This window comes from Pituophis catenifer, unplaced genomic scaffold (genome assembly GCF_029215685.1).
Source record: "Pituophis catenifer annectens isolate HBS135680 unplaced genomic scaffold, rPitCat1.0.hap2 SCAF_4, whole genome shotgun sequence".
Lineage (NCBI taxonomy): Eukaryota > Metazoa > Chordata > Lepidosauria > Squamata > Colubridae > Pituophis > Pituophis catenifer.
The window spans coordinates 11,639,987-11,665,658 of NW_027256884.1; the positions used below are offsets into that span (position 1 = coordinate 11,639,987).

The 25,672-nt window shown below is 41.5% G+C and overlaps 1 protein-coding gene across 2 annotated transcripts in view; it reads right to left on the reverse strand.

Moving 5' to 3' along the window:
* KLHL1 (kelch like family member 1) overlaps positions 1 to 25,672 on the reverse strand; it is a 163,085-nt gene that overhangs the window by 67,793 nt on the left and 69,620 nt on the right. For both annotated transcript variants that reach the window (XM_070942781.1, XM_070942779.1), the window contains one exon: positions 23,117 to 23,313. In XM_070942781.1, the coding sequence (XP_070798882.1) occupies positions 23,117 to 23,313 (197 nt within the window). The remainder of the gene's footprint in view (positions 1 to 23,116; positions 23,314 to 25,672) is intronic.

Consider the following 25,672-nt stretch of genomic DNA (forward strand, 5'->3'; position numbering starts at 1 on the left):
AATAGTTCCAGATCAGAGGAGATACATTCCTGTTCAAGTCAAATCTTCTTAAGGCAACCCAACTGAATGTATGAAGAACAAAGGTGGGGTCTTCTTCTCTATTCACTTGGAAAACTGTCTGCATCCAGACAGTGAACTGTAGATGGCTATTGTTGATGTCTAAAGTTATGCAATCCATACTTCTTCTAAGACCATTGCAATTTGAAATGCAGCAGTGGCATCAGGATCACACACCCCAAATTCAGTCTGACCTAAGCGTAGTACATAAAATTATCTGCTACAATGTCCTACCTGTCAATTACTACTTCGGCTTCAGCCACAACAATACACGAGCACACAATAGATACAAACTTAAGGTAAACCGCTCCAAACTCAATTGCAGAAAATACGACTTCAGCAACAGAGTGGTCAATGCCTGGAATGCACTACCTGACTCTGTGGTTTCTTCTCCAAACCACCATAACTTTAACCTTAGACTGTCTACTGTTGACCTCACCCCATTCCTAAGAGATCTGTAAGGGGTGTGCATAAGAACACCAACCATAAGTCCCTGTCCTAATGTCCCATTTTTTTGGCATCCATCTCATGTATTCATAATCATGTTTATACTTATATCTGTTGTCTAATACATGCTTGACAAAACAAACAAACAAACAAACAAACAAATAAATATTTATCATGGTAGAAACAGAATGCTGGAATTAACCCTCTTTAGAATTAGGGGACTATAGTTTATAGATTACTCCAGCTATTGTAAAATTTTTATTACAGTCATAGACCAGAGACCAGAACAAATGAGAAAAAAACAACCACACAATAAATGTACCATTAAAAATTCTAGAATAAAATAATAAATAACAGATAAAATCGATGATAAAATCCAGTCTGTCAATTATACATGGTCTAACTATACTAAAATCACAATCCATAAATTGTGAGGCCTATAGTCAGTTCATTACAAAAAGGGAAAGGAATAAGCAGTGCAAAGGGTTTGCCACATTTGTTGTATAAAATAGTTATGGTGGGTTTGACACATGTCTCCAACGAATCCTCAGTGATGCTGCACAGAATCCAGCCACCTGCACTGTAATTTCGGACTGTTCGTCCTTAAGCAGCCACTGGAGATAAGCAGTGTGGGAAAGGCCAGGATACCTAGCTGTTGTGGCCCATCAGCAGCCTCTGCAGCTAGTAGCTGATTCAGGTAGCGAGGAGGCTGATGTGGTGCTGCGCCAGCAGCCTGTGCAGCTGGCACTCGAGTCAGACAATGAGGAGGCTGGAGAAAATGTGATGCCAGAGGCGGGGATTCAGCCAGGGCCTTCAGAACCTCCAGAAGCTCCCTTAAGTGAAGAGGACGAAGAGGAGGAGCCTCTTCTCGATGCACGGGTGCGCAGAGCTGCCAAAAGGCAAGAGTGGCTCCTCAGGAGGAGGTCTCCTCGAGAGTAGGGCTTGGGGCTAATTGGCCACTCCCTTAGCCTATTTAAGGAGGAATGCCGACTGAAGCAATTTGCAGGGAACAACTTAGTTCACATACCTTTGTGTCTTGTCTTGCTTATCTTATCAGCTTTCTGCAAATTGCTTCTGGGCATTCTGCCAACTATAGTAAGCTTTCAGTTATTATTCTTTGAATTCTTGGCGGCTGTTAATGCAATTAATTAACAGCGGTTGTTGTAAAAGACTGGTTTATTCAGTAAACTGAGGTTTGAACGGACTTTGTGTGTGCTGCGTTCTTTGGGGTCCGTAGCTGGGACAGAACACTTGCAGTTATTGGAAAGATGTGGATTCCTCCCCACCTCCCACCAAATCATTCTGTAAAAGGAACATCGCAGGAGTATGTTACCCGTAGTCTCCATCTCTCCTGAGCCATCCAGCTATTGTAATGATGTAATGTTTGACTTTTTCTTAGGCCAAGAGGTTGAAGAAATGGGTATAATAAAAATGCAGTTTTTGTTTGGCTCTCTTTTGGAAAATTCTGTTTCAAAACATCCCATGAAATGTTGCTGTGCATCAACTCAAAAGTTTAAACTTTTGAGAGTTTATGACGTGAGATTAGAGATTACCAACACATGAAAATCTCCTTCGAGTTGGGATTGATCCTGGAACTTCAGACATATTTCTAGGTACTACTTGAAGAAAAAAAAAATCAGTTTAGAAGATATCCTCTTTTTCATTAATTCTTTTGATTTGCCCTCCAATCTGGGTATAGCTTTTCAGTGCTATTCTATAAAGCTATATCAAAGTCAACAAGCCAGGGTAAATAATTTTATGTAATTTTCTACCAATCCGAAAGGGAGAATAGCCCTTGCTCATCTTAAAAATGCACATTAAACTACTGTATTATTTAAAATGCCAATTAAAATAGACAGAGGCTGATTCAGCACTGAGGGGCTGGATAAGGTCATTTTTGTATATGATTAAAAAAAGAAAACCTTTTGTGCATATATTACGGTGTGTGCCTTTTATTATGCAATTCTGAGTTAGATGAAGCAGTGATTACTCCTTGTCACTATGCTGTTAAGCACATATACTGTGACAGAATTATAGACAGAATAATACCTTTTTAAAGATATTTAAATGAGATGTGTAGGATTTGTTTGTTTGCTTGTTTCAAATAGCCAACTTGGTAGGAAGTAAAGGTAAAGGTTCCCCTCGGACATATGTGCTAGTCGTTCCTCTCTCTAGGGGGCGGTGCTCATCTCTGTTTCAAAGCCAAAGAGCCAGCGCTGTCCGAAGACGTCTCCGTGGTCATGTGGCCGGCATGACTCAATGCCAAAGGCGCACGTAACGCTGTTACCTTCCCACCAAAGGTGGTCCCTATTTTTCCACTTGCATTTTTTACGTGCTTTCGAACTGTTAGGTTGGCAGAAGCTGGGACAAGTAACGGGAGCTCACCCCGTTATGCGGCACTAGGGGTTCAAACCGCTGAACTGCCGACTTTTCGATTGACAAGCTCAGCATCTTACCACTGAACCACTGCATCCCTTAGGTAGAAAGAGTTAGAAATGGTACATAGAAAGTACCAAGACATAATTAAAGAAGATGAATTAGGATCAACATATCTGGGCTAAAATCTGGGTGACCGCTAGATGACAGATTTCTGTGTCTCTTTGTTGTCATCTAGTGACGAGCAGCATGGTGACCTAGTGGTGAAGACTCTCGCCTCCCACTCGGAAGGTTGAGAGTTCAATCCTAGGTAGCAGCAGATGTTTCTCTCCCAGTGTGCAAAGATTTTTTTTTTTTTGCTGTGAACTCTGTGTGTCATCAGGAAGGGCATCCGGCCAGTAAATGCTCAGCTCCACCCAGTCACCCCAACTCTACCCTGAATTAACAGATTACAGGGTCGTAAAAAGGGTTTGTTGTCATCTAGTGGTTATCTGGAGTACTGCAGTCCAGGTTTTGTAACATTAGATGACTGGACAAGAACCATTTTGTTTTTGCCAGAACGATGGACTATCAAAAACCACAGGCTGGAGTCTGAGAAAATATAATAGCCATGGCAAAGCAAGGTTCCTCTTTATTAAGTTTTCTATCATTAAATGCTTGGCACAGAAAAAAAAAAGGAGAATTGGATTTTGTGAACTATCAGCAGATGGCCAACAGTTTTTCTGACCTAGCAGATGTACTGTTGAAATAAGCTTAAATATATTCAAAATTATCATAATGTGTCACAGTTAGGAAGCAGAGGTGAAATGTTCCCAGTTCGGATCGGATCGCCGGATCCGGTAGCGATGGAGGCAGGTGGTTCGGAGAACCGGTAGCAAAAATCCCTGCCTCCCCCCATGCCCAGCTGAGCCGCACAATCATCAAAGTCTTTTTTTTTTACTTTTAAAAGCATTTTTTCTACAACCTCTTCAGCCAAAAAAATGCTTTTAAAAGTAAAAAAAAAAAAGCCTCTGATGATCATGCGGCTCAGCTGGGATCGTCAAAGGCTTTTAAAAGAAAAAAGCCTTTTTTTTTCTTTTAAATGCCTCTGCCGATCCAAGCTGAGTTGCCTGATTGGTAGAGGCTTTTTAAAAAAGCCTCTGCTGATCAGGCAACTCAGCTGGGATCGTCAGAGCCTTTTAAAAGCATTTGTTTACAACCGCTTCGCCGAAGAGGTTGTAGAAAAAATGGTTTTAAAAGTAAAAAAAAAAATGGCCACGCCCACCCAGTTATATTACCCCCCCACCAAGCCACGCCCACAGAACCGGTAGTAACAAATTTTAGATTTCACCACTGTTAGGAAGGCACCAAGTTAGTACTTAATAACGATTTTTTTAAATCGTTTTTAATTGGGTTACTGATTTTAATTTGGTATTGTATTGTGATTTGTATTGAAGTTGTCATTGTGTAAGCCGCCTTGAGTCCCTAGGGAGAAAGGCGGCATATAAATCGCAATAAATAAATAAATAAAATAAATAATAAGGGGATATAATATGGGTTGCAAATTTGATTAAAAAAAATAGAATAATGAAATATCTGCATTTTTATTATTACAAACAATAACACAATCTATTTTGTTCAACCTCAGCCTGATTTATACTTTTTTTTTTTTTGCTTGTACTACTCTTACTTTGACCTTGCTGGCTTTACATCTATGACTGTTAGTTGTGTGTTATAATTTCAAGTACTGGGGGAAAATAGTATATTATTTTATTTCTCAGCTTTAGTGTGGTGTACAACTCAAGTTGCACAATAATTTCTCAGCCCTAGAATCAAACAATCAATATATCTTCAAATTATCTCCACGTTCCTGCTATAGGCCCAGTGTGGTTTTTCTTTTAAGTTTAGAAACAGAGGTATGACTCAATACTTTCAAATGTCTGTTAAGGATAATTCCTTCTCATCCTTCTCCACCACCAGCACCAATTTCATGGACCTTGAAGCTGCAATGTTATCTCAGAAAGCTTTGCTAATTATGGGACATTGAAAGGCAATCAGATATTCCAGATGTCTAAAAAATGTCTTTATTGGGAGCAACATTTATGACATTAGTGTTCCTAGATGAAATTATAATCCCTACCTATAGAAGGCTTCATTACTAATTTGATTCAATGTGCTCCTTTGTAAGGGAAATTTAAGAAAATGCTGTATAGAATCAAGGAGAATGTCCCCAAAGTGCTTTTTTTCAAGAGGCACTGGACTTTCTTATTTTTCTTTGAAGATACTGTATTTTTTGGAGTATAAAATGCTCCAGAGTATAAGACGCACCTTAGCTTTTGGGGAGGAAAATAAATTTTAAAAAATTCTGCCTTTGCCTACCAGCATCCATTGGTATTCATCTGGCTATCATCCTGTCAGAGTTTGAGAGAGTTGAGGACTGTTTGGAAACTGAAAGAGCATTTGCTGTGTGAGCAACAAGGGCAGCAAGGAGCCTGGGTATGGCTTAGCTTGCATGCTGTGCTGAGCTCTGAAACTAAAACTGAAACTGAAACTCCTCTCCTCTGCTTGTGTTTTGCTTGTATTTACTACCACGTTGGAAAACCTGCTTTTGGTATTGTATATTTACTTCATGTGTTATATTATACAGTATATAAAGAGAAGTTATTGATTCCTGCTGTTACTTGTGTGTGCTTTCTGGATGTGATTGCTGCTGCAAACTCTGACATTCCTTGCAGCAAATAGTGAACAGCCAGGTCAGCTTCAGCATATTATTGCAGCCAGATTCAGCAGGAGCAACTGATTGGTGGGTGGATCGACCTCCTGGAATATCCCCAATCAGCTGTTCCAGGCTGTAGGGATTGCCACAGACATCACTTTTTTGGCCTCGTGGGTGGGGCTACATTCGGTGTATACGACACACCCAAATTCTCATCCTTTTTTAGGAGAGGGAAGTGTGTATTATACTCCGAAAAATATGGTTAAATCCTTCTATTCCCCATCATCCAGTCAGATGGAAGAAGCTTCTTGGATGAGAAGTGAAACATCTTCAAAGAAAAACTAAAAACAAGAAAGTCCAGTTGCCTCTTGAAAAAGCACCTTTGGGACAACCATGACCTGGATGACTGAGAATCTCCATAGACAAATCAAGGAGAATTTTTGTAGCTCAGGGTTGAAATGAATGGTCCTGGGTGCTCTCTGAGCGTCATTCTTTTCTTGAACATGTTCCATTACTCAAACTAGATAGCATCATTAGAATATGCAAGAAACGTCTGCAAGAAAACAACCAAGTTCAGAGAGCACCCAGGACCACTCATTTCAACCCTGAGCTACAAAAATTCTCCTTGATTTGTCTATGGAGATTCTCAGTCATCCGGGTCATGGTTGTCCCAAAGGTGCTTTTTCAAGAGGCAACTGGACTTTCTTGTCAATCCTATATACAGATCAGATTGACCCAAAAGGAGTTGGTCACCAAATCCACAGCTCTTTCCTCTCTACATTTTGTAAGGACATTTAAATGTCCCATTCAATCATTTAAAATGTCCCATTCAAGTTCTGTTGCCACCTGATATATTTTATCTCATTATTTTTTTTTTTTAATTTGATTTATATGCTGCCCTTCTCCGGAGACTCAGGGCGGCTTACAGTGCGTTAAGCAATAGCCTTCATACTTTTGTATATTTTATACAAAGTCAGCTTATTGCCCCCACAAACTGGGTCCTCATTTCACCTACCTTAGAAAGGATGGAAGGCTGAGTCAACCTTGAGCCTTGGAGAGATTCGAGCCAGCAGAAATTACAGGCAGCTGTGTTAATAACAGGGTGCGTATACCACTGTACTATCAAGGCTCTATTGACTGACTCATCAAAATAATATAGTCTGTTCAAAAGTTTACTCTGAATTATTCTGCTTAATTTGAAATTCAAGTGTCCACCTTTTGCATCATGACATAGTTTGCCCATCATTGGGCCTAATTGCAGACAATCCTTCCAGCGTCTTAATGCAGCTCAGATCCAATGTCTCTATCTCAAATCTCAGCTTGTAAACTAAACCGATCTTAACATTCCACTCTGAATAAAATTAGACCTGATTTGTATATAGCCCTATAAACTGCACTCCCAGTGTGTAGTAACAACACTGTTTAGGAGCTCATGTGATGCACTAGTAATTTTGACATTTTAATTAGACATAAATTAGGAGGGCTAAACAAAGATTTGAGATCCTGTTCTGTAAATATTACAGCAAATTTTGATACGAATGGTGTTAGAACTCAAGAATGGTGTTAGAATTCAAGAATAAAAAAGATGTTGAGACTCTAGAAAGAGTGCAGAGAAGAGCAACAAAGATGATTAGGGGACTGGGGCTAAAATATATGAAGAATGGTTGCAGGAACTGGGTATGTCTAGTTTAATGAAAAGAAGGACTAGGGGAGACATGATAGCAGTCTTCCAATATCTCAGGGGCTGCCCCAAAGAAGAGGGAGTCAAGCTATTCTACAAAGCACCTGAAGGCAGGACAAGAAGCAATGGGTGGAAACTAATCAAGGAGAAAAGCAACTTAGAACTAAGGAGAAATTTCCTGACAGTTAGAACAATTAATGAGTGGAACACCTTGCCTCCAGAAGTTGTGAATTCTCCAACACTGGCAGTTTTTAAGAAGATATTGGATAACCATTTGTCTGAAATGGTGTAGGGTTTCCTGCCTAAGCAGGGGGTTGGACTAGAAGACCTCCAAGGTCCCTTCCAACTCTTCTATTCTATTCTATTCTATTCTATTCTATTCTATTCTATTCTATTCTATTCTATTCTATTCTATTCTATTCTATTCTATTCTATTCTATTCTACTCTACTCTACTCTACTCTACTCTACTCTAAGAATGACACCAAAAATACTTTTGTCCATAGAATGATCCTGACATTTAAAAGGGAGAAAATGGGTTTTTTTCCCCCAGTTCCAATACCAATTTGACATTAGAAACTGAGTGATCCCTTTGAAAAGATCCTGGGAAAATTTGAGGAGATGAAGAAATGGGGAAAATAGATCTCTTGTTCCATTGTTAGAATCAGCCATTGCTAGATACAGTCTTGAAAAACTGTTCTCTGCCCAGAGACAAACAACAGAACCAAAAGATATAAGAAAGCAATATAAACATCTTTCTACATTCAATATTTAATACAGCAAGTTTCCGTTTTGCTCAAAAGGGAACAGAATGTAACTTTTGTACTTTAGATTTAAAATATTTTATTTCCACTGAAGGTTGCTAAGCACGTAAGTAGACACAATATGGTTCCATGGTGAAGAAATAAAAATAAAGCCAGAGAGAGGAGAAATTGTTTTTTGTTATTAACTGTGAAAAGAAAAAGAAAAACATTGGATATTTCATAAGCAACAAAGTATTCATCTGGTGTAGAGGATATGCTTAAGACCATATTGTCTAAATAAATATTTTGAAACATTTACTAATGGCAATTATAGTTTACTCTTGGAGTTAATTTTGGTAAGTCCAAGAAACCAGAATCTTGATATGTGTTTCTGAATTTTATCTAGACAACATAGTTTGCTAATTTAATATTTACTCTCTTAATCTTGTTTTGGCTATCTCTCCCCCATCTCTCTTTCTCTCTCTCCCCCATCTCTCTTTCTTTCCCTCTTGCCTCTCCCCTCTCTTGTTCTCTCCTCTCTCTATCTCTCCCTGTCATCTTTCTTCTCTCTCTCTTCTATCCATTCCATAATTTATAAAATACATATGCCCAAGGATAAGACAATATGTCAGTTATGCTTTTTTCCATGTGCCACACAGTGTAGAAACATTTGCATACTTCATAATTCATTTCAACTAACCTTGGATTCTCGGGAAATTTTCTATCTAGGCACCCATTAAGAGAGTACCTGCTTAAGCATGACGCGCTGAACAAATGCATCATGCATCCTTTGCACAGCACGTATAGGAACACAGACCATATCTGCATGCTGGGATGTGATTTACTGACACTTATGAGCTGCATTTTGGTGCACAACCAGTGGCCGAAGGCTTTTATCGTTTTTAGCATATTGAAATTTGGAAAGGAAATTAATGAAAAAGAAAATAAGCTTTCAACTTTATTGGTTCTCGTACTGTAAAAGAAGGGACACATTGGCTCAGTGGCTAAGATGCCAAGCTTGTTGATCGAAAGATCGGCAGTTCAGCGGTTCAAATCCCTAGTGCTGCGTAACGGAGTGAGCTCCTGTTACTTGTCCCAGCTTCTGCCAACCTAGCAGTTTGAAAGCACGTAAAAAATGCAAGTAGAAAAATAGGGACAACCTTTGGTGGGAAGGTAACAGCGTTCCATGCGCCTTTGGCATTGAGTCATGCTGGCCACATGACCACAGAGACGTCATTGTTCAGCGCTGGCTCTTCGGCTTTGAAATGGAGATGATCACCACCCACTAGAGTCGGGAACAACTAGAACATATGTGCGAGGGGAACCTTTACCTTTACCTTACTGTAAAAAAGAGTTCAGGATGTCCACACCCATGGTGTTTGCAGTTTTGGTAGAGTGATTCCATTCAACTATTTATTTTTTTTTACTTTGGATTTAATAACTGCACAGTAATGTGCATTATACAGGGAAGTTACCATCCTGCATTTTTTATACCAGTTCTCACAAATGTGATGGAAGAGGATGTGCTTCCGAAATGCTTTTGAAATAGATGATAAGGTCAGATCTGTGATAGCAATAGCACTTAGACTTATATACCACTTTGCAGTGATTTACAACCCTCTCTAAGTGGTTTACAGAGTCAGCATATTGCCCACCAACAATCTGGGTCCTCATTTTACCAACCTCGGAAGGATGGAAGGCTGAGTCAACCTTGAGCCTGGTGAGATTTGAACTGCCAGATTGCAGGCAGCCAGCAGGCAGCAGAAGTAGCCTGCAGTACTGCACTCTAACCACTGTGCCACCGCAGTTCATATGATGATGTACATTATACATGTTCCTTGAGCATTATAAGGTAATTTCAAAGTTACGCGTGTCCCAGCTACTTCTCTACCCTGGAATTCATCCCACTGAGCTTTCAGGAAATCAGATTAGTGTCACATTAAAATGGAGAGAAATTTTTCAATTTCTGATGGAGAATATCTCCTTTTTACCTATTTTTCTCTGCCCATAAGGATCTTTGGTTCCTAGCTCTAATCATGGTCAATGTATATAGGCTTCAGTAGGATTTTAGTTCTGATTCTAAAATATCTGTGAACAGGAATGGATAGGAAATTATTCACATATTTAATGTTCTTCTGCCACCGTTCCCAGTTCAAATTTATGGTGTTTTACACATCTTAAGACATCCTAACAGAATAAGAGTTGGAAGAGATCTTGCAAGTCTTCTAGTCCAACCTCCTACTCAAACAGAAGACCCTATACCCAGTGGTGGGCTGCAAATTTTTTAAAAACCAGTTTTCTGCCTTAATGACTGGCTGGTTGGGCGTGGCAGGATGGGCATGGACAGGGGCGTGGCCAGGGGATGTAACACCACTCAGTCTTCTGCAGCAGTCTGTCAGTCAACTCTGTTGCCTGAACCAGTGCGAACCAGCTGCAGCCCACCACTGCCTATATCATGTCAGGCAAATGGTTGTCCAGTCTCTTCTTAAAATTTCTGAAGACATGAAAGTCATTATCTGTGAGGGGAAAAAAATCATAATCATATCCAGAGGATGGGTTCTTTAGTCCATAGATAATTGTGGGAGTTTAAAAAGGAATAGATGGAAAGGCACTAAATGGATTAAACAATAAGAATGCGCATGAAACAGAAAATAAATATAACCTAACTTAAGTTTAAGAGGGATGCGGTGGCTCAGAGGCTAAGACGCTGAGCTTGTCGATCGAAAGGTCAGCAGTTCAGCGGTTCGAATCCCTAGCTGCGTAATGGGGTGAGCTCCCGTTACTTGTCCCAGCTTCTGCCAACCTAGCAGTTCGGAAGCACGTAAAAAAGGCAAGTAGAAAAATAAGGACCACCTTTGGTGGGAAGGATAAGGACCACCTTTGGTGGGAAGGTAACAGCGTTCCATGCACCTTTGGCATTTAGTCATGCCAGCCACATGACCACGGAGATGTCTTCGGACAGCGCTGGCTCTTCAGCTTTGAAATGGAGATGAGCACTGCCTCCTAGAGTCAGGAACGACTAGCACATATGTGCCAGGGGAATCTTTACCTTTACCTTTTTAACTTAAGCTTATTTCTGATATTTAAACCAAAATGGTTCAAGTCAAAGGTTACCACCTTTAAAGTGCTCCATGGCTTAGGGCCTGGATACTTAGAGGACCACCTGCTGCCACTGACAGCCTCCCACCGACCGATACGCTCCCACAGAGAGGGCCTCCTCAGGGTGCCATAGGCCAAACAATATCGACTGGCGACTCCCAGGGGAAGAGCCTTCTCTGTGGGGGCTCCTGCCCTATGGAACGAATTGCCCCCGGACATATGAAGGATCCCCAACCTCCGTGCCTTCCGTCGTGCACTGAAGACCCTGTTATTCCAGCAAGCCGGTCTGATGGGACAATAATTTTAATCAGGTTTTAAATATGGGTTTTTAATATGGTTTTAGAAGGGTTTTAGAATGGGAATTTTAAATTCGGCCAAAATTTAATTATTTTAATATGGTTTTTAAATTTGTCTTGCATATTGTTTTATTATGGCTGTTCACCGCCCTGAATCCTTCGGGAGAAGGGCGGTATAAAAATATAATAAAATAAATAAAATAAATAAATAAATAAGTGAGCTCTGTTCTTACAGAATAAAATTCAAAACATTTAAAGGGTTTCGGACACAAATAACACAAAATGAACTTTCCTTTCCTTTATGATCTTAGGGCCTGAAAAATAATCTATACAGACTGCTATTTTTTGCCTAGCCTATGGAAAACTGACCAAAATCTAATTTTAAATCATTTTTAAGATTCTTTAAAAAATCCTGATTTAATTTTGCCTTCAATCCCCTTTATCTCTTTTGCAGAAGAAGGTGGCTTAAACCCCAGATAACTAGACTAAGTCATAGGTCAGGAATTTCAAAAAAAACAAAACAACAACCCCATAACATATCAAGTAGACTAGCACTCCTTTCCTAGAAAGAAATACAGAGAGCTTAGAAAGATGCACTTATTCCTTTTTTTATCTGAATGAATTTAAATGATTATTTAGACATTTAGTAATTTCTTTTTCACAATCCATACTGTCAGTGGTGCATCAACTTCTTTCCATTAGATAATAAAGCTATTTTTTTCCCCATAAAAGTGAATATGACCTATTCTTGTGAGGGAATAAGCCTCTTCTGCTATATAATGAGAGTGAATGAATAGATTCCCCCCTCCCCACAAAGTAATCTAAATTGAATTTTATGGCACTTTTTGATGGGGTTGCATCTCATTTCCATCTTAAATGTAAAATCACTCAGTTTGAGCAGCAGGCTGACTGATGCTTGTATAGTAATTTAGCCTTATTTTATAGAGTTTTTTTTTTTCAAAAAAAAAAGGAAATAAGGATGCAAATCCTTAGGGTTAAATTAGGCATTAGATGGCAGACTAATTAACCACGGACTATTTACTTAACTACTTTTCGGATAGGATCTGAAGCATTTCACTCTCCTCAGTTGTCTTCCTTTACATGCCTTCCAATTTGACTGGCTGCACCTCTGTGGGTGCATAAATGTTCACCTTAGCTCTTCCTTCCCGCCGAGCCTTGATAATGCGCTACGGAAGGAGTGTTCCAAATGGCAAAGCTTGTTACAAAACAGTTCCACCTTGGGATAAGTATTCTAAGCACACCCATTGATTTCCAAGAAGCAATGCCAGATAGCAAAAAAATCACAAAGCAATGATTGTATGAAGAACAGCTGTTTACAGCAAATACGTGAGTGGAGAAAAAGCAACTTCTAAGTGTTATCGGAGTACCGAAAACACCATTTTGGCTACTGCCTTTAGCACAAAGGAGGTATCTTTCCAGGAGTGAAATCCAGCAGGTTCTGACAGATTATGGAGAACCGGTAGCGGAAAATTTGAGTAGTTCAGAGAACCGGCAAATACCACCTCTGGTTGACCCCAGAGTGGGGTGGAAATCTTGAAATATCCTTCCCCCAGAAGTGGGGATGGGAATGGGAATGGAGGTTTTGCAATATCCTTCCCCCAGGAGTGGGGTGGGAATGGAGATTTTGCAATATCCTTCCCCTAGAAGTGGGGAGGGAATGGGGATTTTGCAGTATCCTTCCCCTGGAGTGGGGTGGGAATGGAGATTTTGCAGTACCCTTCCCCTGGAGTGGGGTGGGAATGGAGATTTTGCAGTACCCTTCCCCTGGAGTGGGAAGGGAATGGAGATTTTGCAGTACCCTTCCCCTGGAGTGGGGTGGGAATGGAGATTTTGCAGTACCCTTCCCCTGGAGTGGGGTGGGAATGGAGATTTTGCAGTATCCTTCCCCTGGAGTGGGGAGGGAATGGAGATTTTGCAGTGTCCTTCCCCTGCCACACCCACCAAGCCATGCCCACAGAACCAGTAGTAAAACAATATTGGATTTCACCACTGTATCTTTCCATTGCTTTGTGAAGCCTTTCTCCACCCTACAGAGGTTGACCTCCTCTCTTGCTTTGTGTTGTGGCCGGCCGACAGCCAGCAGAGCTGGCAGCAAAGTCGGACAGTGAGGAGGTTGGGGAGTAACTTGGGCCAGTCCTGTGGGCTGGGGAAAGCTCAGAAGAGGGGTCTGCATTGGAGGCAGAGAGGGAGATAGACAGCAGCAAGGCAGAGGAACAGCTGGAGCCCGATCCCAGTGTGCGCATGCGCAGAGTTGCCAGAAGACAAGAACAGTTAAGAAAGCAGAGTCAGCTCGGGAGTAAAAGCCACACCTTGGAGATGTGAAAATAAAAGAGGTGCAAACAGGGAGTGGGCTTTTGCAGAAAACAATTCATTCATTCTGTGACTCTGAGAGACTCTGTTAAAAGTTTTGCCTTGTACTGCGGTTGGAAACAATTTACATGGCAGCTTGCCAAACGAGATAAGGTGTTTGTTTGTTTGTTTTTAATTTGATTTATATGCCGTCCTTCTCCGGAGACTCAGGGCGGCTTACAATGTGCTCAGCAACAGCCTTCATACTTTTGTATATTTATACAAAGTCAGCTTATTGCCCCCACAATCTGGGTCCTCAATTTACCTACCTTAGAAAGGATGGAAGGCTGAGTCAACCTTGAGCCTGGCGAGATTCGAACCTGCAGTAATTGCAGGCAGCTGGTCTTAATAACCAGCTTAATAACAGGGTGCCTTAGACCACTGTACTACCAAGGCTCTTGGTTTCTCGTGTTGAGAAATATTCCTTTGAAAAACTCTTTGGACAATCCTTGCTGACTGTGAACGAACGTAATTCACAGTCGTGTAAATAAAAGAGTAATTTCTGCCTCCTGCTTGTTAAGAGAGCCTAAGTCAGAACACTTTGTTAATTGAAAGTTGAGAGTCACCTTGTAGGGGAGATAGGAGTATTAAAAATTTAATAAGCAAACAAAGCAAGCAAGCAAATAAATATTTAGAGTTTAAAAACTAATTATAGTGGCAGTTAGGGTTAAGGTTAGTGCTCTCTGAGCTTGGTTATTTTCTTACAGACAATGTATTTCATTACCCAGATTAGGTAACATCATCAATGCTAATCCAGTCTAGCACTGATGATGTTACCTACTCAGGTATTGCAACATCTGCAAGAAAACAATTAAGCTGAAAGAACACCAAGGACCCTTCACTTCAACCCTGAGCTACAAATATTCTGCTTAATGGATACTAATTTACAGTTCTTACAATGGAGATACTACAAGGTCAGACAGACTTTTGTTGTCAAAATCACGGAGGGCAATGGAAGTCATTGTTTATTGGCCATTAGTGATACTTACAGAACATGGAATGTTATGACTTGACATCTAGCAAGAATCAATGCTCATGAACATGAATGGAATGGATTTGTGTGCCTGTGAAACTAAGAGAGCAAAACCATTGAAATTCAATGGTGACTTAAGTAAGGTTCTACATTTAGGCAAGAAAAACCAAATGCACAGGTACAGTATAGGTCAGTGATGGCTAACCTTTTTGCCATCGTGTGCCAAAAATGGGGGGCGGTTGCACGCACACGTGCCCACACCCATAATTCTATGCGCCCTGCCCTGCCATGCATGCACGCGCAACCCCCTCACGCGACCCCTGCTTTTGCCACGTGAGGGAATGGTGGGCCTATTTTTCACCCTCCCCAGACTCCAGAGGCTTTCTAGGAGCCTTGGGAGGGCAAAAATGGCCTTCCCCATCCCCCGGAGGCCCTCCGGAGGCCAGAAATGGCCTGTTTGCTGACTTCCGGTGGGCTTAGAAGGCCCAAAAATCAGGTGGCCGGCACGCACATGCACACCTTTGCTGAGCTCACGTGCCCACCGATAAGGCTCCATGTGCCACTTGTGGCACGTGTGCCATAGGTTCGCCATCACGGGTATAGGTGGTACCTTACTCAATAATAGTGAGAGAGATCTTGGAGTCCTAGTGGACAACTACTTAAATATGAGCCAGCAGTATGCTGCAGCTGCCAAAAAAAGCCAACACAATTCTAGTCTGCATTAACAGAGGGATAGAATCAAGATCACATGAAGTGTTAATACCACCTTATAATGCCTTGGTAAGGCCACACTTGGAATACTGCATCCAGTTTTAGTCGCCACAATGTAAAAAAGATGTTGAGACTCTAGAAAGAGCGCAGAGAAGAGCAACAAAGATGATTAGGGGACTGGAGGCTAAAACTTATGAAGAACGGTTGCTGGAATTGGGTATGTCTAATTTGATGAAAAGAAGGATTAGGGGAGACATGATAGCAGTGTTCCAATATCTCAGGGGTCGCCACAAAGAAGAGAGGATCAAGCTATTCTACAATGCACCTGAAGGCAGGAGAAGAAGCAATGGGTGGAAACTAATCAAGGAGAGAAGCAAACTAGAACTAAGAAGAAATTTCCTGACAGTTAGAACAATTAACCAGTGGAACAACTTGCCTCCAGAAGTTGTGGATACTCCAACATTGGAAGTTTTTTCAGAAGAGATTGGACAACCATTTGTCTGAAATGATATAGGGTTTCCTGCCTGAGCAGGGGGTTGGACTAGAAGACCTCCAAGGTCCCTTCCAACTCTGTTATTCTATTCTAGAAGAGTGTACTAAATCTGAAGGAAAGTGGAATAGATGAAAACATGCTTGGATGTGAGGATGCAGGTTGAATTATGAATTTAAAATATATATTTTTTTTAAAAAAAAGGAAAAGCAGTTTGCTTAAGGAAGGTGGTGAGAATTATTTAACGAGGGCAGAGACTGCGACTGTGTCTAATGACTGTGGTCCTATTGTTACTGCTCTCCTCTACCAAAGGAAAAATTGCAAGGAGGAATATAACATCACCAGGAGGGTTTAGGTTGTTAATTAGGCTGCCCAGGATTTCGACTGAAAGAGAATAAGAAGTGAAAATGAGAAAAATTGGGAAAATGAAGTACAACTGTGTACTGGCAATCTTTCCATATGAGATTTTCAGCAGATGATTGAGAAATACATGTTCTTGGTATAGAGCAGGGGGTGTCAAAGTCGATTTCATTGAGGGCCGCATCAGGGTTTTGTTTGACCTCGTGGGGCCAGGGTGGGCATGGCCAGCTCGACATGACTTGTGTTGGGGGCCTGAGTACTCTGCTAGAGAAAAGGGGCTCCTGATCTCCGTTTTTGGCTGTGACGACTTCCTGCAACCCTCTGGCAGTGAAAATGGAGCTAAGAAAGGCTGCCTGTGGCCCTCCTGAGCTCTTTTTTCACTGGCAGAGGCACCATGGGCCAATCCTTCACTGTTCCAGGGCAGCCCCATGGTGTTGTGGATGTACGCGGCCTGTGCGGCTGGTGGCTGATTCGGACAGCGAGGAGGCTGGTGTGGTGCTGCGCCAGCAGCCTGTGCAGCTAGCACTCAAGTCGGACAATGAGGTTGGAGAAGATGTGCTGCCAGAGGCAGGGACTCAGCCAGGGCCTTCAGAACCTCCAAAAGCTCCCTTAAGTGAAGAGGACGAAGAGGAGGAGCCTCTTCTCGATGCACGGGCGCACAGAGCTGCCAAAAGGCAGGAGTAGCTCCTCAGGAGGAGGTCTCCTCGAGAGTAAGACTTGTGGCTAATTGGCCACTCCCTTAGCTTATTTAAGGAGGAACGCCGACTGAAGCAATTTGTAGGGAACAACTTGTTCACTCTCCTTCGTGCCTTGATCTTAGTTCTTTGCAAATTGCTTCTGGGCTTTCTGCCAATCATAGTAAGATTAAGATTATTTATTCTTTGGATTTTTGTAGGCTGTTAAGAAAGTTAATTAACAGCCTTTGTTTGGAAAAAAAACTTATTTAATTTAGTAAACTAAGGTTTGTACGGACTTTGTGTGTGCTGCGTTCTTTGGGGTCCGTAGCTGGGGAAGAACACATGGTCTAGATTTAAGCATTCCACGGACTGGATCCGGCCTGTGGGCCTTGAGTTCGACACCCCTGATATAGAACAATCTTTAAGATGTATGGATTTCAACCTCCAGAATTCTGAGAGTTGAAGTCCCCACATCTCAACATTGCTGAGGTTGAGAAACACGGATATAGAGGAAGAGTGGAGAAAAGCAAAACCTCTTAAATTATGGAATCTCTCGTGTGGATATGGTGCTGAAGATGTGCAAAGGTTTGGTATGATAGAAATAAAGAACATTGCGCAAGAATCATTTGATAGGAGGTAAGAGTGCATAATGTCCCCTTTTGTCATTTAGTGTCTTTTGGAAGAAAAAAATCTTGGCTCTGTTTGTGGCAAAAGGATGTCGGATTGGGGGACATGGAAGTGTGTGTTTCTGTATGCAGATGAAGCTGGGTTGCTGATGGAGAACCTGAATGATTTTCAACAAACCATGCCAGGAAATGGATCCGAAAAGTAATGCATCAAAGATGAAGGTATTTTCTACCAGCCCCAAGGTGTTTCTGTTTGAAAAGGAAAATGGAATATTGCAAGCAAAACATATATAGTGAAAAGCTGGAGCAAATAGACGGATGTGTGTGCCTTGCTAGAATGTTTATAACGCTGGAAAAAGAAATATTTAGATGTTCAAATTCTGGCAGAAAGCTTGTGGCGGAGATGTGGTCAGCTACATAAATATTTGCTCCATTTATAGAAAAGTGGTTGGTTGGAGAAGTTATAAAGAAGGGAGAATTGGAAGTACAGTGGAAAACAATCAGAACAGGGAGCTTCCAACGTTTCGCCGTCAAATGACAAAATAAATTGTTAGGAATGTATATTGAAGCAGGTAAGAGGCGGGTTGTTGATAGAGGGAGGAAGAAGGGAGATGGAATTGCAAAACAAATATTTGAAAGAAGAGCGAACACAGAGGAAGGAGAAGGGAAGTCATGGTTATGTGATGTTGATGAGATCCTGATAAACAGAGAGGCGAGAAGTTTAACGAACAAAAAGGAATAGTAGGCGCTTTCATTGTGCAAGAAAAAATAGTACAGAAAGGCACAGGGAATGTCATTTACATAAGTCTACTTCATTATTTTCTCCTGATGGTGCAGTGGTTAAGTGAAGTACTGCAGACAAACTCTGCCTACAGCCTGAAGTTCAATCCTGGTGGGGCTCAAGGTCAACTCAGCCTTCCATCCTTCCAAAGTTGATAAAATGAGGAGGTTGATTCTCTCCTTGATTAGTTTCTATCCATTGCTTCTTGTCCTACCCTCAGGTGCTTTGGAGAAAACCTTGACTCCCTCTTCTTTGTGGCAACCCCTGAATTTGTCGTCTTCTTCTTCTTCTTCTTCTTCTTCTTCTTCTTCTTCTTCTTCTTCTTCTTCTTCTTCTTCTTCTTCTTCTTCTTCTTCTTCTTCTTCCTCCTCCTCCTCCTCCTCCTCCTCCTCCTCTTCCTCTTTCTTCCTATTGTTATTGTTATTTTGTACTCTACATATTTTTAAGTAACTATAAAAATCTGCTCTGGACATCTTTGCCACTTGTGGATGGGCCTATTAATATTTCCTATGGAATTACAAATTCTCATTTTTTAAAAAAAGGACAGCTTCTATTATCCTAAATTGGTTTGGATGAAACATCTGGAGCCATCTTCAAAGTAGATGTTAACCAGGAAATGGATCAAGCCTCAATCCTGGGCTCAACACTCAGGCCATATGCAGACAGGAATACAAATATATACCGTATTTTTCAGAGTATAAGACACACCGGATAATAAGATACAGCTACCTTTTTTGATGAGGAAAAGAAGAAAAAGAAATCTCCCTCTGCCTCTGTCTCTGAGCAATTTTGTTGCAGCAAACAGCAAACTGCCTGCTTTACTTTCATTTTCGTTTTCAACATAGCTTGATTAGTACAAGGAAAAAAAAAATCTGCTCCAGTAATTTACCTCTTTGCAGCAAGCAGCAGAGCGCAAAACAGCTGAGAGGAAATCAGCTGAAAGTCAGGAGGCCGATCTAATCAACTTGTGCTAATTAAACTGTGCTGAAGCTGAAAAGAGCTGTTTTTTCTTGCTGTTTGCTTGCAAGGAGGTAACTGCTGCAAGGCAGAGGCGAAAGGGTGGGGGACAGTGGATGGGCGTGGCTACATTCAGTGTATAAGACACACCTAATTTTTCACCCCCTTTTAGGGGGAAAAAGGTACGCCTTATACTCCAAAAAATATGGTAATTTCCATTCAATATTTCTTGTCAGTGTCTCATTAATCTTCCTGAAATTTAAAATTTGTACAAAGTGCTGCTTAATATTCCAATGAAGCTTAGTTTCTTGAACCATGAGTGAAAAACATTTATTCTAGAAGGATGTATCTGTCAGGAGAAAACACTATCTTAATAGCCAACTGAGAATGCCATTTTGTGCTAATAGAAACCTGGCCAAGCCAAAGTACAGCAGCTGCGTTTAAGACACAGCTCATTACTAAAGGAATAATTTCAATCTAGACCAGAACAGCCAGATATCTCTCTAATCATGCAGTGTCTATCAGCCAAATATTGTAATAGTATATTCAACCATACAGATCAAATTGAGTGCAACAAGCGTTGAATATGTTTTATCTGGGAAATCATTGTTTTGTTCTTTCTCTCTTTTCATTTACTTGTTAGGAAATGACTTTTGATTCCTTATGCTTAAATGTTATGCAAGCATATAAGATACATCTGTTTCTTATACACAATCCAGAAACCCTATTAAGATAGGAAGGAACTTGATTCCAAGTCTGAAATGGAATCCCTTGATCAGTGGTGGTATTTAGCCAGTTCTATCCGGTTCAGGAGAATCGGTAGTGGCTTTGGGAGGCTCCGCCCACCCGCCCAGCCATCATCACATCCCATTTTTGATACTCTATGCATGTGCGGAGGTGGTGCATGCAATCACGTTTGCGAACTGGTAGCGAAGGTAAGTGAATACCACCCTGCCCTTAACTATACAGTCTACATTCCTAGAAATCTGAATTCTACTTTTGGGGGCCATTCATTACATTATGTTACACTCTGCTGTCAAGGAATATATAAGCCTTCCTTTCTAATTGGATTTATTTTATTTTACAGTATATTCTACTCAATGTACTGAATATCTGTATGAAACAAAATACCAATAGGTATTGTTGTGGCTCCGTTACCTGAGCCTGTGTCATCGGCAGGAGAGGACTCCGAGAGTGAAGGAGGGGAGTTGGCAAGGCCTCCCTCTCCAGGACCCTCCTCTTTGGCAATGCCTTCGGTGTCCGCCGAAGGGTAAGAGATAGGGCCGGGGCAGCCACAGGTGGACAGTAATGAGGGAGATGAGTCTTGGCTGGATCCATGCCAGCGTCACAGAGATAAGCACACACAATAGAAAAAAAGCCCGAGATAAGGCTGAGTCACTGGACCACACTCCACAGGGTATAAAAGGGAGCGTGGTGGCCAGTCAAGCCTTGTGACGAACAAAGCTGAAAGCTTCCACGCCATTCTGCATTGCCTGACTTTTGCTATAGACTTTGCTGGATTATATTTGGACTTAAGTTACTCTGTAATTATTGAACATTTTACTTTGATGTACCAGAAGCGGAGAGAAGTTATCTCTTCCCTTTGTGAATAATAAACTCTTGGCAGGCAACCACTAGGTTGCTGCCAAGTTCCGTTATCATAAGGAAAAGGATTTTGTCGGCTGGTTTGGTTTTTAACTCTTGGACGTCTTTTTTTTTTTTTTAATTTGATTTATATGCCGCCCTTCTCCGAAGACTCAGGGCGGCTTACAATGTGCTCAGCAATAGCCTTCATCCTTTTGTACATTTATACAAAGTCAGCTTATTGCCCCCACAACTGGGTCCTCAATTTACCTACCTTAGAAAGGATGGAAGGCTGAGTCAGCCTTGAGCCTTGGCGAGATTCGAACCCTGCAGTAATTGCAGGCAGCTGGTCTTAATAACCAGCTTAATAACAGGGTGCCTTAAACCCCTGTACTACCAAGGGATAGTGAAATTGTCATAAATACGAGTCCATTGCCAGGCATTTGAATTTGGATTACGTGACCATGGGGGGATGCTGCAATGGTCTTAAATGTGAAAAAAAGGTCATGTCATTTTTTTTCAGTGCCGTTGTAACTTTGAATGAACTGTTGTAAGTCGAGGACCATAAGTGTGTTTCTCACTATGCTGGATGATAACTCAAATCAGAAAGTTATGGAATAACTGATCAAATTAAACAGTAAAATTTAACTGATAAAATTAAACAGTAATGGTACCCCAAATGTAAATTTTCTCACACATTTCCTAACCAAAATTTATTTGGTTAGATGTCCTAATGCATATCTTTATGTGGGACTCCTAACACAAAAGTGTATATTTCTATAAGAAGGCAGAAGAATCTCCTGTAGGATATTGGGTTGAACTCCTTTTGAAGTTTGCAATACACAACAGCTTGAATCATTTGGCAATTTATTTTTCTACCAGATGTTGTAATATTTATGCTTGATTGATGTAACAGCTGGTCCTGAAGTAACACCTGTTTCCATCTGCCAAATTGTTTTCATTCTCAAACCAATCTGTTAAGTTTTCATGTAAATGTCTGGCATAGATACGTTGCGTGCATTTATTCAAATAAGAGTCTCTCAATAGCCAATAGATTAGTACTTATACTATGATTTCATAATTACCCTATCTTAACATACATGCTTAATAGCTTCTGCAACACAAAAACGTAAGGGAAGTTTTGAAATGTTATCAGAATGCATGGGTAGTAGCCAGTTCAATCCTTTTATTCATAATATTGCTTTCTCAACAGTGAAAACTCTTGGTACCTTCGTACGAAGCTTTCAAGCATTATAGGAACCAAGCTGCCAAAAAGGGAAACCAACTGTTTCATTAAAAGGTTTTATCCCTTGATAATACACTGTATCGTATCAGAATTCTTTATATAACTGTGAACTCCTTTTGTAAACTTCTGTGCATTCTACATATCTTTGGATGTCATGCTGTGACTTGCACTTGATTCAGAAGCACCGAGGGGCTTCTGGGTTGAAAGGATTAGCCGGTGACATCACCGTTACCCTGGGGACATCCAGTTGGGGGCTCCTTTCATGTCCCCAGCAGGAGCTGGAGTGAAGGACGAGAGCTCAACCCCGCCCCCACATCACCTCTTGGGTCTCGAATGGGGGCTTGGTAACCTCCTGCCATGGGTTCCAACCACTCAAGCTACGTTGCTCCTATGCTGTGATGATGGCATATTAGGATTCCTTATCACTGGATATCTGTGACTATGGAGATTTTCAGTCATCCAAGTCATGGTTGTCCCAAAGGCACTTTTTCCTGAGCCAACTGGACTTCCTAATTTTTCTTTGAAGACATTTCACTTCTCATCCCAGAGCTGAAGAAGCTTCTTGGAGGAGAAGCAGTGGTGGGATTCAGCTGGTTCTGTCCAGTAGCGGCAACTGCGGTAGGCCCAGCCCACCTGCTCAGATATAATGCCGTCCTATTTCACCATGTTTTGGGGGCTGTGTGCACAAGCAAAGAGCATGTGCAGAAAGCCGAGCATGCGTGGATGGTGGCGTGTGCAAGCTCACATTTGTGAACCAGTAGGTAAGTAGGTAAGTGAATCCCACCTCTGATGAAAAGCGAAACGTCTTCGAAGAAAAACCAGAAAGTCCAGTCGCCTCTTGAAAAAGCACCTTTGGGATATCCGTGAGCAACCTTCATAGCTTCTGTGCACTCTACATTATCTTTGGATTCCATGCCGTGACCATAAGGCATATCAGCACTTCCTTACCATGGTGTAACTGTGAGCCACCTTCATAAGTTCTGTGCATCCTTGAGCATCCGCAAAAGCCCGGATTCCCAAACAGTTGGACGGATGTAAAAGCTTCATGAGGAAATGACAACAGACTTCAACCACTTGAGGGAGTTGAAGGAGACACGCAGCTGCTAGGAGGTTTTCAATGGTATCTTCCTTAAGTTCCAAACAACCTGGATAAGAGATGAAGCAACACGATCAGTTTGCCACCCATAAATTTGTACATACCTTAGTAATTTAGAGCCAAGTATTAAGCCTTAACCACAGACGTAGTATTTCGGCTACGCTATTACAGACATGCAGTCATAATGACCGCTCTAGCTACTGGCCGTAGTCCAAGTAATTGCACTACAATATTGTGACTAGTGGTTCTGGATCTATTGCTTCCAAAAGGTGCAGAAGACCATTTGAATTTGTTCCTGCCATATAAATTATTGCACGACGTAGATTGTACCTGGTCATCAATTTCATCAGGAGTGTCATTATCGCTCATATCAGAATTGGCGATGGGGGCGGGTTCCTCCTCGTCCATTACAAAATTTTCATTGCAATCTGATTCCACTTCACTCAGATCACGCTCTGCTTCTTCATACCATGTTTGAACAGTTTCTTTGAAGTTTGGGTAGAAATTTTTTGGCAGAAAATGTGGCCCCGACGTTATAAAAAACATATACGTTAACAAAGATCTGCGGTCAAAATGACCACAATTCAAATTCAAACGCCACTACAGAAAACACCAAATAACTTACATAAGCGCGATGCTGCATACACCCTTATTGGTGGGAAAACAAAACCTGTTCGCAACCAGAATGGTCCATTTCTAAAAATAGGGGTGTTCCAAACATTTTGAAAAACTGTTGCGGTCACCATGACCGCAGGTCTGTGGTTATGGGTTAAAATCATGAAATACGTAACGAAATTCTCAGCCATCATGATACTAGTGGAAACTCAACTTTGTGCAATATTTTAATTTGGGAACTAAATAGCCCTGTTTTTGCTTTCTCTGTAGGCTTCACTGGGTTCTCCTTTCTTAAGTATCAGCAGGTTATTCCCAGCAGTTGAGGAAAATCTGGCATACATTATTACCTCATGTTGTTTGCATTGCACTATTAAACAAATTAAATATTTGAAGTTTGGAAAGATACATTCCTTTGAGATCTGCACTGCAACGTTTTCTTTTCCTCATGGGATAAAACTAAGGGGAAACTGGGACTAACTGTACCTGTGTTTTAATGTTCACGTTTTAGAAGTTTTAATTAAAGGACTGAAAAGCATATAGTTCATAAATCCTTTTGCAATCTTCAACTTTACAATCTAGCTGAAAGATACCAATACATCTGATTACAATTTTGCTTTTTGTTTACAATCAATGCATTTAGCTTCATTAGTTGTATTGCTGAAAACTGACGTGCAGATTTAAGACTAGATAAAGTGGGAAAAAATAATTGTATACAAATTAATTCAATTTGCACCCTCACCAGGATGCTAATCAGTTTCAGACAAACAAATCTCGAAAGCAAAATATGAATGTTTACTCTAGCTCTTTGTCATAGTTGAAATGGCCAATTTTAATTTTTAAAATGGCATATCTCCCTTTTCCAAATAATAGGCTTCATGTAACCATATTATATGCTGTAATGCCAAATGTTTAATGTCTTTAAGCCGCCCAGTCACATGTAGCTGAGATGGATGGCATACGAGTCAAACAAACAAACAAAAATAAAATAAAATAACTGTTTTAGTCTATAAGGACAAATTTCCTAATGGTGAGAGCAATTAACCAATGGAATGGCTTGCCTTCAGAAGTTGTGAGTGCCCCATCACTAGATGCTTTTGAGAAGAGACTGGATAAGCCACTTGTCTGAAATGGTATAGGACCGTAATGGCGAACCTATGGCACACGTGCCACAGATGGTACGCGGAGTCATATTAGTGGGCACGCCAGCTCAACTCTAGGGGCATGCGCGAGCTGGCCAGCTGATTTTCGGGCCCACTTCCCAGAAGTAGGGAAACAGGCTGTTTTCTGCCTCTGGAGGGCCTGGGGGCGGGGTGGGGAAGGCCCGTTTTTCTTTCTTATCTGGCTCCAGATCCTCTCTGTGTATCTGGGAAGGGCAAAAACAGCCTTTCCCACTCCCTTGGAGGCCCTACGGAGGCTGAAAGGGCCCATTTCCCGACTCCCGGTGGGACAGGAAGTGACATTTTTTCCTGTCCCCAGTCTCCAGAGACTCCTAGAGAGGCTCCTAGAGACTCCTAGAGAAGTTCTGGAGGCTGGGGACAGCAAAAAATGTCACTTCCTGTCCCACTGAGAGTTGGGAAATGGGCCCTTTCAGCCTCCGTAGGGCCTCCAAGGGAGTGGGAAAGGCTGTTTTCGCCCTTCCCAGATACACAAAGAGGATCTGGAACCAGGTAAGAAAGAAAAATGGGCCTACCAGGCCATCATGTGCCAGGAGTGGGGGGGAGGGGGTTGCGCACGCATGTGCATGGGCATGTGCACGTGCGACCCTCCCCCGCCCCCCTCTCTCCTGCCACGCA